Below are 14,565 nucleotides of genomic sequence, written 5' to 3'. Positions count from 1 at the left end.
GTCTTTGCAAATGTCAAGATTTCCTTTCTTATAGCTGAATAATATTCCATTGTGTGTGTATGTGTGTATATGTATACACACATACACACATATATACACCACCTCTTCTTTAGCCGTTCTTCAGTTAATGGAGAAGTGGGCTGGTTCCATAATTTGGATATTGTAAATAATGCTGCAGTAGACATAAGGGTGCCTGTATCCCTTTGAATTAGTGTTTTTGTATTTTTTGTGTAAATATCCAATGGTGTGATTGATAGATCATAGGGTGGTTCCATTTTTAACCTTTTGAGGAACCTCCATACTGTTTTCCACAGGGGTTGCACTGGTCTGCATTACCACCAACAGTGCAAAAAGAGTTCCTGTTTCTTTACATCCTCTGAGCCACTTGTCTCTTGTGTTTTTCATTTTAGTCATTCTGACAGATATGAGGTGATACCTCATAGTTTCGATTTGCCTTTCCTTGCGGAGTATGTTGTGCTTCTTTTCATTTGTCTATTGGTCATCTGTATTTTTTTTTTTTTTTTGAAAAAAATTTTTTTTTTTTTAAAGATTTTATTTATTTATTTGACAGAGAGAGGGATCACAAGTAGGCAGAGAGGCAGGCAGAGGGAGAGAGGAGGAAGCAGGCTCTCTGCTGAGCAGAGAGCCTGATGCGGGACTCGATCCCAGGACCCTGAGATCATGACCTGAGCCGAAGGCAGCGGCTTAACCCACTGAGCCACCCAGGCACCCGAAAATTTTTTTTTTTTTTTAAAGATTGTATTTATTTATTTGACGGAGAGAGATCACAAGTAGGCAGAGAGGCAGGCAGAGAGAGAGAGAGGGAAGCAGCTCCCCGCTGAGCAGAGAGCCCGATGCGGGACTCCATCCCAGGACCCTGAGATCATGACCTGAGCCGAAGGCAGCGGCTTAACCCACTGAGCCACCCAGGTGCCCAGTCATCTGTATTTCTTATTTGGAAAATGTCTCTTCATGTCTTCTCATTTTTAATTGGATTTTTTGGGTTTGGGATATTGAGTTTTATTAGTTTTTTATATATTTTGGATACTAATCCTTTATCAGATATGTCAGGTGCAAATATCTTCTCCCATTCTGTAGGCTTTTAGTGTTGTTCATTGTTTATTTGCTGTTTGGAAGCTTTTTATTTTCATGTAGTACCAAATGTTTATTTTTGCTTCTAATTCCCTTGCCTTGAGAGATGTGTCTAGAAAAATGTTGCTATGACCTGTATCAGTGACATTACTATCTGTACTGTCTTCCAGGAATTTTATGGTTTCAGGTCTTACAGCTCCGTCTTTATAACCTTTACTCTTAGAACTGCTTTTGCTCTATACTAAAAGTTTTGTACTCTTGTGTTTTCATTTTCATTTGCTTCTATGTATCTTTGGATTTCTTTGATTTTTCTGGCTGACCCATTCATTATTTAGTAGCATGTTTTTATCCTCCATTTATTTGTCCTCTTTGTGGACTTTTTTTCTTGTGCTTGATTTCTAGTTTCATAGTGTTGTGGTCCGAAAAGATGCATAGTAAAACTTCAGTCTTTTTGAATTTGTTGAGACTTCTTTTGTGGCGTAATATGTCATCTGTTGTGGAGAATTTTCCCTGTGTACCTGAATAGAATGTGTATTCTGCTATTTAGGATGAAATGTTCTGAATATATATGTTAAATCCATTTGTTCCGGTGTATCCTTCAAAGCCACTGTTTCCTTGTAGATTTTCTGACCAATCTTTCCTCTGATGTAAATGGGGTATTAAAGTCCCCTTCTATTATTGTATGACTGTTGATTAGTTCATTTATGCTATTAACTGTTTTATATATTTGGGTAGTCCCATGTTGAGTGTGTAAATATTTACAGTTGTTCAGTCCTTTTGTTGGATAGTCCCCTTTATTATTATATAGTGTCTTTGTCTCTTATTATAGTCTTTGTTCTAAAATCTGTTTTGTGTGATATGTTGTCTGTTCGAGCTTTCTTTTGACATCCATTTGTATGATCAATGTTTCTTCATCCTCTCACTTTCAACTTCAGGTGACTTTAGGTCTGAAATGTCTCTTATAGGCAGCATACAGATGGGTCTTTTTTTTTTTTTTTTCTTTTTAATGCATTCTGTCACCCTATTTCTTTTGATTGGGATGTTTAGTCCATTGGCATTCAGAATAATTATTGATAGGTATGTATTTATTGCCATTTTACTTGTTTCTGAAGTTTTTCTCGTCCTTGCTCCTCTTTCTTTCATGTATGCTGGTTTTCTGTAATGATACTATTTGCATTCCTTTTTCTTCCTTTTATTTCTTTTGGTGGTTTTAAATTTTTGGCTATCTTTAGGTTTGCATATAATATCTTTTGCATGTAGCAGTCTATATTAGGAAACAATCTGCTTAAGTTTGAGCCCAGTTTTACTGTTCTCCTCCCCACATTTAGGTATTTGGATATTTTACATCCTTGTGTTTTGGGAATTCCTTGTATTTTTTTTTTTTTTTTTAAAGAAATCTTTTTATTACTTCTGTGTTCCCTACTTTCTTGCTGTCACTTTGGTCTTTCCTTGCTAGTCAGTCTCTTGAAGGTCTGGTGTAGTGGCCATGAACTGCTTTAATTTTTGTTTTTCTGTTTCTTTCTCTTTTTATTCTGAATGATAGCCTCGCTGGATAGAATATTCTTGGCAGCATCTTTTTCTCATTCACTTTCAGTATTTCGTGCCACTCCCTTCTGGCCTTCAAAGATTTTGCTGAAAAATCTGTTGAAAGCCTTATGTGGTTTCCCTGATAGGTTACTGTCTTCTTTTGTCTTGATCCTTTTAAAATTTAGACGTCTTAATTACAATATGTCTTCATGTGGATCTGCTTTTGTGGAGTTTTTGGGGGGTTCTTCGTCTCCTGGGTCTGTTTATGTTTTGTTCCCCAGATTAGGAAAGTTTTTAGGTATTATTTCTTCAAACTTTCTACTCCCTTTTCTCTCTCTTATTCTTCTGGGATCCCTACAATATGAATGTTACTACACTTAATGGAAATCACTGAGTTCCCTAAGTCTATTTTCTTTTTGCATAATTCTTTTTTCTCTTTTAAGGTTGATTATTTTCCATCTCTCTTCTGGGTCATTAACTTGCTTTTCTGCTTCTTCCAGCCTATTGTCTGTTGCATCACGGGTGTTTGTAAATTCATTTATTGTACTTTTCATCTCTGGTTGGTTCTTTTTCTTTATTTCTGTGTTAAGGGTCTCACTGATGTCTTCCACTTTTTTTTTTCAAGTGCAATACATTTAAGATCATTAATTTAAATTCTCTTTCAGGGCACCTGGGTGGCTCAGCTGGTTAAGCATCTGTCTACAGCTCAGCTCCGCTCTGTTTGTGTACTCACACGCTTGCTCTTTTTCTCAAAAATAAATAAAATCTTTAAAATTAAATAAATTCTCTTTCACTCATGTTACTTGCATTTATTTTGCTTGGATCTGTGGCTTTGGCCTAGTTTGTTCTTTAGGACAGATTTCTCTGTCTTCTCATTTTGTTGATGTTTGTTCCTGTTTCTCTGTGTTAGGAAAGTTCTCTCCTATTCTTGATGGTAATGGCTCGAAGGAGAGGAAGTCCCTATAGTGCCCAGCAGTATAGTGTCCCCTATTTTCAGGACCCAGTGTTTCTGGGAGTGTCTGCATTGTGTCCCGGCCTCTTTATCCTTCAAGTCTGTTGTCTGCAGAGGCTCTCTTTGCCTATTTTGGGCAGTATTTAGTCCCTGGCCTGAATGTGGAGCATTTTTAACGAGGTGTGCTCTGGTCTTTTTGTGAAATGAGACCTGTTGCCAGTGGAACTGAGGCCGTGTAAATTCCCACGTTGGGAGACACGGTGTTGCCAGAGCTTTGGACCGTTCTTCTGGGGGTGGGAACCTCCTATTCTGGGCCTGAGGCAAGAGTGATTGGGAAGGTGGAATCCACCCGAGCATGGGAGTTGGAGTTTTGGTGTAAGAATGTTAGGTAGCAAGTGTCTGCTCGGTTGGTTCCCACAAGTGTCCCTGTGTTTATACTGAGAGGTGGGAGAGGGAAATGATGCCTGCTCATTCCTTTGTTCTAGGAGGAGGTCTATCTGTGAATGCTGCGTCTCTGGGACATGCTTCTAGATGACGTCACAACCTCCCCACCATGTCCCTTGGTGCTCCTCAGAAAGCTATTACCATGCTGTTTGTTGGTGGACTGTTTTCCACACTCTGTCCAAAAAACAATACCCTTGGGGCTCTCCCAGAGCCAAGCATGCTGACCTTTAAAACTGTAGGTTTAAAGCTCTGCTGGTTGCCATAACTCATGAAATTTGGACCCTCTCACTTGTGAAGCCAGTTGTTATGGGGATTTGTCTTCCCTGTGTGGCCTCCCCTCTGTGCTAGTCCAGTTCTGACCACAGCTCCTTACTCCACCATGGCTGCTGTTTCTCTCACCAATCACACCTCCATACTTCCTACCTTCTTTGGTGTGGTCTCTTTTCTCCCAGTCTTCAGGTCAATTTTTGGGGTATTTTGGATGATTACATAGTTATCTAGTTGTATTCATGCTATGAGGTCAGCCTGGGGTCCTTCTATTCTGCTTCCATCTTCCATGCCAATCTTGGAGGTAGGTTTTATGTCATTGTTTTCTCAAAACTTTGGTAAATAGGATGGGACTTTTTTGTTTTGTTTTTTTATTAAAAACGGAAATTGTGGGTTCAGAATGACTTGATCCAGAGTTTTATTTCTAATTTAAGAATTGGGTTTTCTTTTGAATACCTACTGTGTCACAGCTATTTAATTAAATACGGAGAAATTAGGGGCGCCTGGCTGGCTCAGTTGGTTAAGCGACTGCTTTTGGCTCAGGTCCTGGTCCTGGGGTCCCAGAATCTAGTCCTGCATTGGGTTCCCAGCTATGAAGGGAGTCTGCTTCTCCCTCTGACCTTCTCCCCTCTCATACTCTCTCTCACTCTCTCTCTCAAATAAGTAAAATCTTTTAAAATAAATACGGAGAAATTCTAAAATGTCTCAGCCCTCAAGGAGCTCATACTGTAATAAATCAGTCCTGTTGTCCTGTTGCTTTTTTAAAATTTTTCTCAAGTCTCTAAGTCTAGGTTTTTTTGTTTTTTTCTTTTTTTTTTCCCTCTTGCATTTTGTCCTATTAGGATATTCTAGCCGCTGGAAAATTTTTTTTAATTCAATACATTTTTACCCTTGTTCAGGAAATGTTAATTCTAATTTGGGTATATGCCACTACATCTGTGAAAAGTAACTAAAAAAAATTAAATATGTCCTTGAGAATAAGATAATGATCATTTTCTTCTTATTCTAACATTTGCCACATTGAGTTTCCAGATCTAGGTTGAGTGATTAAGTAACTAACCCTAAATAGTACTTCCTATGTAACAGGCAACATTGTGAGACTGTGCCATCCAGTACAGTAACCATATGCGGCTCTTACACTTAATTATGATAATTAAAGTTAAATGAAAATAATTTCCTTGATTGTCCTAGTCACATTTCAAGCAAGGACTCTGTGACCACAGATAGTTAATGGGTAACTGGGCAATGCAGATACACAACATTTCTGTTACTTTATGAAGACGTATTCTCAGAGCTTTAAATAATGAACTCCTTTCATTCTTATAGCAGCTACATGGTAGGTATATTACTATCATCTGCAGTATACAGTTGTGGAAACTAATGACAGAGTGGTTAAATAACTTGTCGGTAACTGGCAAAGCCCAGGATTTGAATTCAAGTTCTCTGTTTTCACTGTTTATGCTTTTAGCCAAATCAAGAGACTGTATAATGCCTATGACTTAATTTCTTTATAGGCCAAGGAAACAATAGCTGTGAAATGAATTCCAGTATATACAATAAGAGGATTAGTATCTATAATTGGAGGATAAAGAGAGATGATGTATTTTATATATGTAAAATATAAGAAACATTTTAGACTTCATTGGTTTGGATGTTCTTGAAGTTCCTACTTTAGGGATGGCAAAAATATCCCTGTGTTGTATTACCAAAGTGCTCATATAGTATTGCTAATTGACCTTTGCATTCTCCCATCAAACCTAGAGTTTTCTTGCCAACATAACTCAACCTATTATTGTCAGACAATTATAGTTGCTTGTGAAGTGAAACCAATTTCCTCTGCTTCCTCTGCTATATCAAAGTTTAGACCAGGTTAGAATGTGGTAAAAAATAGCCCTCAAATCTCAGTCACTTATAATGAGTACCATAATTATGCTACTTTACCTGTAGGTCATTTATCTCTTTGTTCATTGTTATTCTCTTTCTGGAACCCAGGCTGAGGGAAAAATAGTCCTTACTTTGAACATGCTTTTCTCAGGGGAGAGGGAAAACAAATGGTGAATTATGTGCTGTCTTTTAAAGCTTACTTTCAAAAGAGGCACATTTTCCATTTCATTGGTCAGAGCAAACCACATGGCTTTGCCAATATTGGAGAGGAAAATGGCCCTGAGAGGAATTGGCCCAGTAGGAAGGGGCAGTGATTATTATGAATAAACAATCTATCACATCTGCTTACAAGTATTTTCTTATCAAGTATGTATGTCCTAAGATTCTAATGATAAAATCAATTCTGTATCAACTCTGCTTAGAAGTATCTTCGTATCAATTATGTATGCCCTGAGATTCTAATGATAAAATGAGTTCTGTATCTTTACTATAAAAGGTTGGCTATTGAATCTTCTCAAGTATAATTCTTAGAAAGTTTTTGTCTACTAAATATGCAGTAACTTAATGTCTAAGGCCTGTTACAATTTATTTCTATCAGGTGCTCGATCCCAGGCAGCTTCTATTTTAACCAAGTTTCAAGAACTCAAAGATGTTCAAGATGAACTGAGAATGAAGGAGAAAAAGCTACAGACTCTAGATGAGGAATTAGCAGGTCTTAAAAATACAGCTGAAAAGTAAGACTTTTGTCAGATTAAGTTATATTTCTCTGTTCTTTTTGGTCAAAGACTCCCATGGTAGAAAATGAAAGAATTTTATCTAAAGAAATACAACTTCTGCCTTTTTTCATAATACCCTTGCTTTTCTTCGAATAAATTATGAGTTGATAACTTGGTATCAGTTTTTTACTTTTTCTGATTTTTTACTTTTTCCTCTTGTAAGGAAATAGGGAAAGCTAATTAAACAAAAGGAAGAAAAAAACCCAGCCAAATATTTTTCTTTCCCTGTTGAGATATACTGTTAACATTTTACTGGGATTGGTGGGAAAATCCATAGATACTCTGGAGTCTGATACCAAAGGATACTGGAGTCCTTGGTTTAAATTATGAACAGTATAGCATCATTTCGGATGCCAACATTAAATTTAGCAGCTTGTGGCTGTCCTGTAGATAATAAAGATCGCTGGGTTGCCTACTGAGAAAGTAAATAAGTTCATGTCAGAAAGACACTGTTAAAATTAAAATGTTTTCTTACAATGTTTCTTCTGTATGGGTGTGGATATGGGTATGCATGTGTGCTTCTCAGCATTACTTCCGTTTGTGTATGATATGGGTAGATACATATTTTTATTTTTTTGCAATTGGGATCATGCTATTTAATGTAACTTTTTTTTGGTCAGTTAATGTTTTTACTATTGAGTGCCTCCTGTTTGCCAAATGCTGTTCTAGGAGTGGGAATGTAGCAGTAAACGAAACAGAAAAATCTCTTCCTTCTTGTTTTCATATATATATAGCTGGCAAAACAATAAAAAGAGTTAAATTGGTAAAACATTAGTTAATGCTAACTCCAAAGAGAGGAAAAATGCCACAAACTTTAAAAGTACATTATTTGAATGTTTCTAAGTTTTTCTGGTCTCTCTGAAGATGACACATGGGAGCAATTAAAACCAAAGATTTTATTCAGAATTCACAATACTGAATAAAAGCCAAAGTATATATGCTAACAAACTAGAAATATATATATATATATATATATATTATATATATATATATATAGTACATTTTAAGCATTCATCTTCTGAATTACCAAAGCTTGGAATAGTGCCAAAACTTTTTTGGACTACTATACATATGGAAGAGATGGTTATAATCATTCTAAGATAGAAATTTTATCAAAAGCCCACTTTCAATCATATACATGTAAAGTCTGTTTTTACCTTCATTAACATAAATTACCAAGAAGTGAATGAACTTTTCTCTGTGAAAAAGATGGGAAGAAGATTACTGAGATCTGTGGAAGCTTTGGCAAGGCAGTGAGTTTGTAGTTGTATTTGGCTTGGGACTGTTAAATGATCCAATACTGGTGGATAAAGTTATTTTGCAGAATTGTCTTTTGGACTGATAGTGGCATTGAGGTCAATGAAAAGAAATAGATTCTTAAAAATAATGAGAGTGGGAGGCGCCTGGGTGCCTGAGTCAGTTAAGCATGTGACTTGATTTCAGCTCAGGTCTTGATCTGAAGATTGTGCGTTCAAGCCCTACGTTAGGCTCCACGCTCTGCATGGAATATGAAAGTGGAAAGGTCTTAAAGCCATTCTTTCATGGACCATATTAGGAAAATAGCTTCTAACTTCTTTCAAATTTCTGCACTCTACATTTTTAAAATGAATTGAGAAATGGCTTGAAAATTGTGGCTTTAATTGCTGTCAAGCATTCTCAAGCAAGAATACTCTAGGGAGTATTTATGTTTTATAAGTTGCTTCCTTCCTTTTTCCTCAGACCTCATGAATTTCTAGTGCCAAACTTCTTTGTGAATTTATTACAGCTTGAAATTTCACTGCAGCTGAATTAGCTAAATACCTTCCAAACAAAGAATTTTCAGCAGCTAGAAATGGGCTAGAATTTTAGGATTTGCAAGAAGAGCGCACTGTAATGTTTAAGTTAAGTACTGTACCTTTTCGAACTATTGGTCTCATTACAAAATTTAGGGGAACTATGTGTAATATTTGAAAATGAGAATTGATAACCAGATTTTTGAAATTTTGTGTGGTGGTTACATTTTAATGTGTTTTTTGGTGGGGAGCTATGGTGGAGTTTTTCTTGGTAAGGATCAGTAGGCGAGACCATTTTTAAGGGAATCTATTTATTCCAAGGTTATTTTTAGTGTTTTTCTAAAATTAAGAGTATTTCTGTATATAGTTATTATCAGTATTGGTCATTCAGAGTGCTTTACCTTCAGTGACCAAATCAGACTTGAATTTGATGCCTCAAAAACATGAGTCATCAAAGCTATTCTTGTAACCAGTGGCATCTTACATTGTTTATATTGTGAGCTTATTTTAGGTAGGAGTCTGTAGTTTATTTTTTAATTTTTATTATGATTTTATTTATTTATTTGACAGACAGATTACAAGTAGGCAGAGAGGCAGACAGAGAGAGAGGGGGGAGCAGGCTCCTCACTGAGCAGAGAGCCCGATGCGGGGCTCAATCCCAGGACCCTGAGATCATGACCCGAGCCGAAGGCAAAGGCTTAACCCTCTGAGCCACCCAGGTGCCCCAGGAGCCTGTAGTTTAAATGCATATCTCAAATATCAGAAAAGTGATAATTTATTGTAAATTTCTCTGTTTCTAAGGTATCGCCAACTAAAACAGCAGTGGGAGCTGAAAACTGAGGAGGCAGATTTATTACAAACCAAGCTCCAGCAAAGCTCGTATCATCAGCAACAAGAAGAATTAGATGCTCTTAAAAAAATCATTGGTAAAATAAAAACATTCTTTGCTTAACCTTACTTTAGATAGTTTAGATCTACTCTTTATTATATATTTATTTGAATTAATCACTCAATATTTTTATTATTAGATATTATTATTATATTGCCAAATTCTGCCCATTTGCAGCAGTATACATTTCTACCAGTGGCATATGAAAGTTCTCATTTCTCGAAATCCTTTCTTTTCTCAAAAGACTAAAATATCTCCAATCTGATTGTTCTGAAGAGATAGCTCATTAGTATTTTAACTTGCAGATCCTTGATTTGCTGGTGAAGCTTGGGATCTATGTATGTTCCTTGGACCTTGGACATTTTGGTTTCTACTTCCCTGAATTTTCTCTTTCTTTCCCCCATTCTTCTTTTGAGTTGTTTATGGTTTGTTTGTATTATGCTTGTACTTAAGAGTTCTGATTTCTTGTAGATTATCTGCATTACGAAAATCTCTTGGTTTATGTGCTTGTCTTTTAACTTTATTTATACTATTTTTGTTAAATGGAAATTTTAAATGTTTGACGTAATTCACTTTACAGCCGTCTCTACCTCTAATTTTAAGAACTTGTGTTATACTTAATTAGAACTTAATTGTATATGGTAGTTTTAGTTTTTCTCATTCTTTAGGTCAATATTCCCACTAATAGATTTCTTCCCTTTTTATAAAACTAAAAATTAGCTCACCACCACCCCCCCAGCCTCTGCCAACCTTTCATCTGTTCTCTGTATGTGTTAGCTAGGCTTTTAAAAAATTGGTTAAGATTCCATATATAAGTGATACTGTATTTCTCTTTTTTTCCTTTAGCATAATGCCTTCAAGATCCATCCATATTGTTGCAAATGGCAAGGTTTTCTTTTTTTATGGCTGAGTGATATTCCATTGTATATTACACGCATACATTATCTTGATCTGTTCATCCATGGGTGGATGCTTAAGTTGTTTCCATATCTTGGCTGTTAACAAATAATGCTGCAGTGACCACCGGGGTCCATATATATATATGTTTTTGAGTTAGTGTTTTATTTTCTTCAAATACCCAGAAATGGAACTTTTATTTAGATCATACCTATTTTTTAATTATTTGAGGAACCTCCATACTGTTTTCCGTTGTTGCCGCGCCAATTTGCATTCCCACTAGCAGTGTGTGTGTTCCTTTTTCTCCATGTCCTCTCCAACGCTTGTTATTTCTTTTGTTTTTTTTTTTTTAAGATTTTATTTATTTATTTGACAGAGAAAGAGAGATCACAGGTAGGCAGAGAGGCAGGCAGAGAGGGGGAGCAGAGCAGAGAGCCTGATGTGGGGCTTGCTTGCAGGACCCTGAGATCATGACCTGAGCTGAAGGCAGAGGCTTAACCCACTAAGCCACCCAGGCAGCCCTATTTCTTGTTTTTTGATAATAGCCCTTCTAATAGGTATGAGATGGTATCTCATTATAGTTAGGATTTTTATTTCCCTGATGCTTAGTGATGTTAGTATCTTTTTTTTTTTTTTTTAAGATTTTTTTTTTTTTTTTAATCAGAGAGAGAGAGGGAGAGGGAGAGAGAGCGAGCACAGGCAGACAGAATGGCAGTCAGAGGCAGAGGGAGAAGCAGGCTCCCCGCTGAGCAAGGAGCCCGATGTGGGACTCGATCCCAAGACGCTGGGATCATGACCTGAGCCGAAGGCAGCTGCTCAACCAACTGAGCCACCCAGGCATCCGCTGTTAGTAGTTGCATGAAAAGATACTATGTCTTCTGTAGAAAAGTGTGTATTCAGATACTGTACCCATTTTTTAATCAGACTGTTTGACTTTTTCTTTTGAGGTGTATGGGATTTGAGGTGTATGGGATTAACCCCTTATTGATAAATGATGTGCACATATTTTCTCTCATTCATTAGGTTGCCTTTTATTGATGGGTTTTTTTACTCTTGCTTTTTAGTTTGATATTGTCCACTTATCTTTGGTTCTGTTGTGTTTGCTTTTTAGCGTTTTAGAAATCCAAAGAAAATCACTGCTAAGACTAATGCCAGGGAGCTTATCACTTACATTTTCTTCTAGGAGTTTTATGGTTTCAGGTCTTACATTCAAGTCTTTAATCTATTTTTTTTTTTTTTAAAGATTTTATTTATTTATTTGAGAGAGATAGACAGTGAGAGAGAGCATGAGCGAGGAGAAGGTCAGAGAGCGAAGCAGACTCCCCATGGAGCTGGGAGCCTGATGTGGGACTCGATCCCGGGACTCCAGGATCACGCCCTGAGCCGGAGGCAGTCGTCCAACCAACTGCGCCACCCAGGCGTCCCAAGTCTTTAATCTATTTTGAGTGAAGTTTTATGTGTAGTATAAGGAAGTGGTCCAGTTTCATTCTTTTGCATGTGGCTGTCCAGTTTTCCTAGCACCATTTATTGAAGAAAGTGCCCCTTCTTCATTGTATATTCTTGGCTTCTTTGTCATAAATTAATTGACCATACATGCATGGGTTATTCCTGGGCTCTGTTTTGTTCATTGACTGATGAGTCTGTTTTTAATGCTAATTCCATATTGTTTTGATTACTATAGCTTTGTATTATAGTTTAAATCAGGAAGTATGATGTCTCCACCCTTGTTTTTTCTCAAGATAGCTTTGGCTACTCAGAATCTTTTATGACTCCATACAGATTTTAGGATTGTTTAAAAAAATGCCATTAAAATTTTGATAGGGATTTCAACAAATCTGCGGATTGCGTTGGGTAATAACAGACATTTTAACAGTATCCGCCCAATCCATGAGTACAGCATATCTTTCCGTTTATTTGTGTCTTCTTCAATTTCTTTTCTCAGTGAGTTACAGTTTTCTGTGTATGCGTCTTTCTATCTCCTAGGTTAAATTTTTTCCTAGGTACTTTTTTTTTTTTTTTTGGATGGAATTATAAGTAGGATTGTTCTCTTAATTTCTCTGACAGTTCATTGTTAGTACATAGAAACAGATTTTTGTACATTGATTTTTGTATCCTACAACTTTTTTGAATATGTCTATTCTGACAGTTTTTTATTGGAGTCTGGGATTTTCTGTATATAGTATGTCACTGCAAATAGAGTTTAACTCCTTTCTAATATGGATGCCTTTGTTTGTTTCTTTCACCTTATTGCTCTGAGTAAGTCTTCTTAGTACTATATTGATGAAAAATGGCAAGAGTCCTTCTTGTCTTGTTTCTGATCTTAGAAGAAAAACTTTCAGCTTCTCAGTATTCAGTACAATGTTAGCTGTGGGCTTGTCTTGATGGCCTTTTTTATGTTGAGATACATTTCATTTATAACCACTTTGTTGAATTTTGTCATAAGTGGATGTTGAAATTGGTCTAATGCTTTTTCTGCATCTGTTGAAAACATGCTCTTTATCCTTCATTTGGTTAATATGGTGTACCACATTGACTGCAAATGTTAAACCAGCCTTGCATCCTTGGGATATATCCCAATTCATCATGGTGTATCATCCTTTTAATGTATCGTTTAATTCAGTTTGCTTATATTTGCTGAAGGTTTTTGTGTCTGGGTTCATCACGGTTTATTAGGCTGTAATTCCCCACCTCAGTGTTCTTGTCTGGTTTTGATATCAGGGTAATAGTGGTCTCATGAGTTTCAAAGTGTGCCCTCTTTTTTTTTTTTTTTTTTTCCCAAAGACTTTAAGGGTAGGTATTAAATCTTTGAATGTTTGGTAGAATTCACCAGTAAAGCCATCTGATCCTGGACCAGGTAGGATCTGTATTTCAACATAACATTTCTGGAATAAGGTTGGAACTGTTAATTTTTTAAAATTTTAACCTCCAGTTTTTCAGGCCATTTCTCCTATTAAAAGGTGAATTTATAAGGCTTTTATAAACCATTATCTATAACTTCTAATAGTTGAAGGACCTCATTTAGCCACATTTGCCTACTTTATGATGCAGAGGAAAGTGAGGAGACCTTAAAAAACACCAAAGAAATCCAGAAAAAAGCAGAAGAAAAATATGAAGTATTGGAGAATAAAATGAAAAATGCAGAGGCTGAAAGAGAGCGAGAACTGAAGGATGCTCAGGAAAAACTGGATTTTGCCAAAACAAAAGCAGATGCTTCTAGTAAGAAAATGAAAGAAAAACAACAGGTAATAACCTTTCTTGAAGTGGAACCAATCTTTTATTGTCAATATAGACCTGAAGGTGGTAGTTTCTTTGCTGGCCTTACTCATCGGTATTCACCACAACATCTAAAAGCACACTGTGCTTCTTTGGGAAATAAATTATTCATCTTCTAAGTCAAAAGACATTTTGCTGGAAGCCTTGTAATGTAGGGTACTAATTGTAAGGATGGGTTGTATTGTCTTGCTAATTTTAGAGAAAGAGCAAAATTGCCTTTTTGTAAATGCTTCACTTAAGAGTGGACCAAAAGCTTGTATCCTATAGTAGAGCTAAGTCATGTTGGCTTGAGTGGTGACCTTTCTAATTTCGTGATCATCTCTGAATGGATACTGTGAAAGATGGATACAATACAAAGCATGTTACTTTTACAAAGTGCCATTCAGTTGTAGATGGGGGTGATAACTGCTTTTATTTTTTGGATAGTGCCAAAGCTGGAACTTGAACCTAGCTTTTTCTATCTCCGAAGGCTGTGCTCTGAATCACTTTTCTAGACACTTTTATTTAAAACTACTTTTCCTCCTATTCTGTCACTACATACCTGCACAGAGTATCTTCTAATAAATTAAAGGGTATAATGGAAAAGAAGAAAATTGAGAAACTTTTTTTTTCCCGACATTGAGTAATTATGTTTTGAATACTGTTTTTCTGAAAATAAATAAATTGAAAAAAAAAAAAGAAAGAAAAAAAAAAAGGCTTTTCCTCTGCTAATTTATCTCTTATGTAGAATTCTGTATTTATCTCTGTAGGACTAAAAGGATAAAGGAAATAGTTTATGCTAAGTCCTTTGAA

The 14,565-nt window shown here is 36.3% G+C and overlaps 1 protein-coding gene across 5 annotated transcripts in view; it reads left to right on the top strand.

Moving 5' to 3' along the window:
* SMC2 (structural maintenance of chromosomes 2) overlaps positions 1-14,565 on the top strand; it is a 61,666-nt gene that overhangs the window by 28,582 nt on the left and 18,519 nt on the right. For all 5 annotated transcript variants that reach the window (XM_044265230.1, XM_044265232.1, XM_044265229.1 and 2 more), the window contains 3 exons: positions 6,765-6,900; positions 9,516-9,640; positions 13,549-13,742. In XM_044265230.1, the coding sequence (XP_044121165.1) occupies positions 6,765-6,900; positions 9,516-9,640; positions 13,549-13,742 (455 nt within the window). The remainder of the gene's footprint in view (positions 1-6,764; positions 6,901-9,515; positions 9,641-13,548; positions 13,743-14,565) is intronic.

The sequence above is a fragment of the Neovison vison genome, chromosome 9 (assembly GCF_020171115.1).
Source record: "Neovison vison isolate M4711 chromosome 9, ASM_NN_V1, whole genome shotgun sequence".
Classification (NCBI taxonomy): domain Eukaryota; kingdom Metazoa; phylum Chordata; class Mammalia; order Carnivora; family Mustelidae; genus Neogale; species Neogale vison.
Note: the sequence above shows the minus strand (reverse complement) of the source record. Positions and strands in the feature narration are given on the sequence as shown.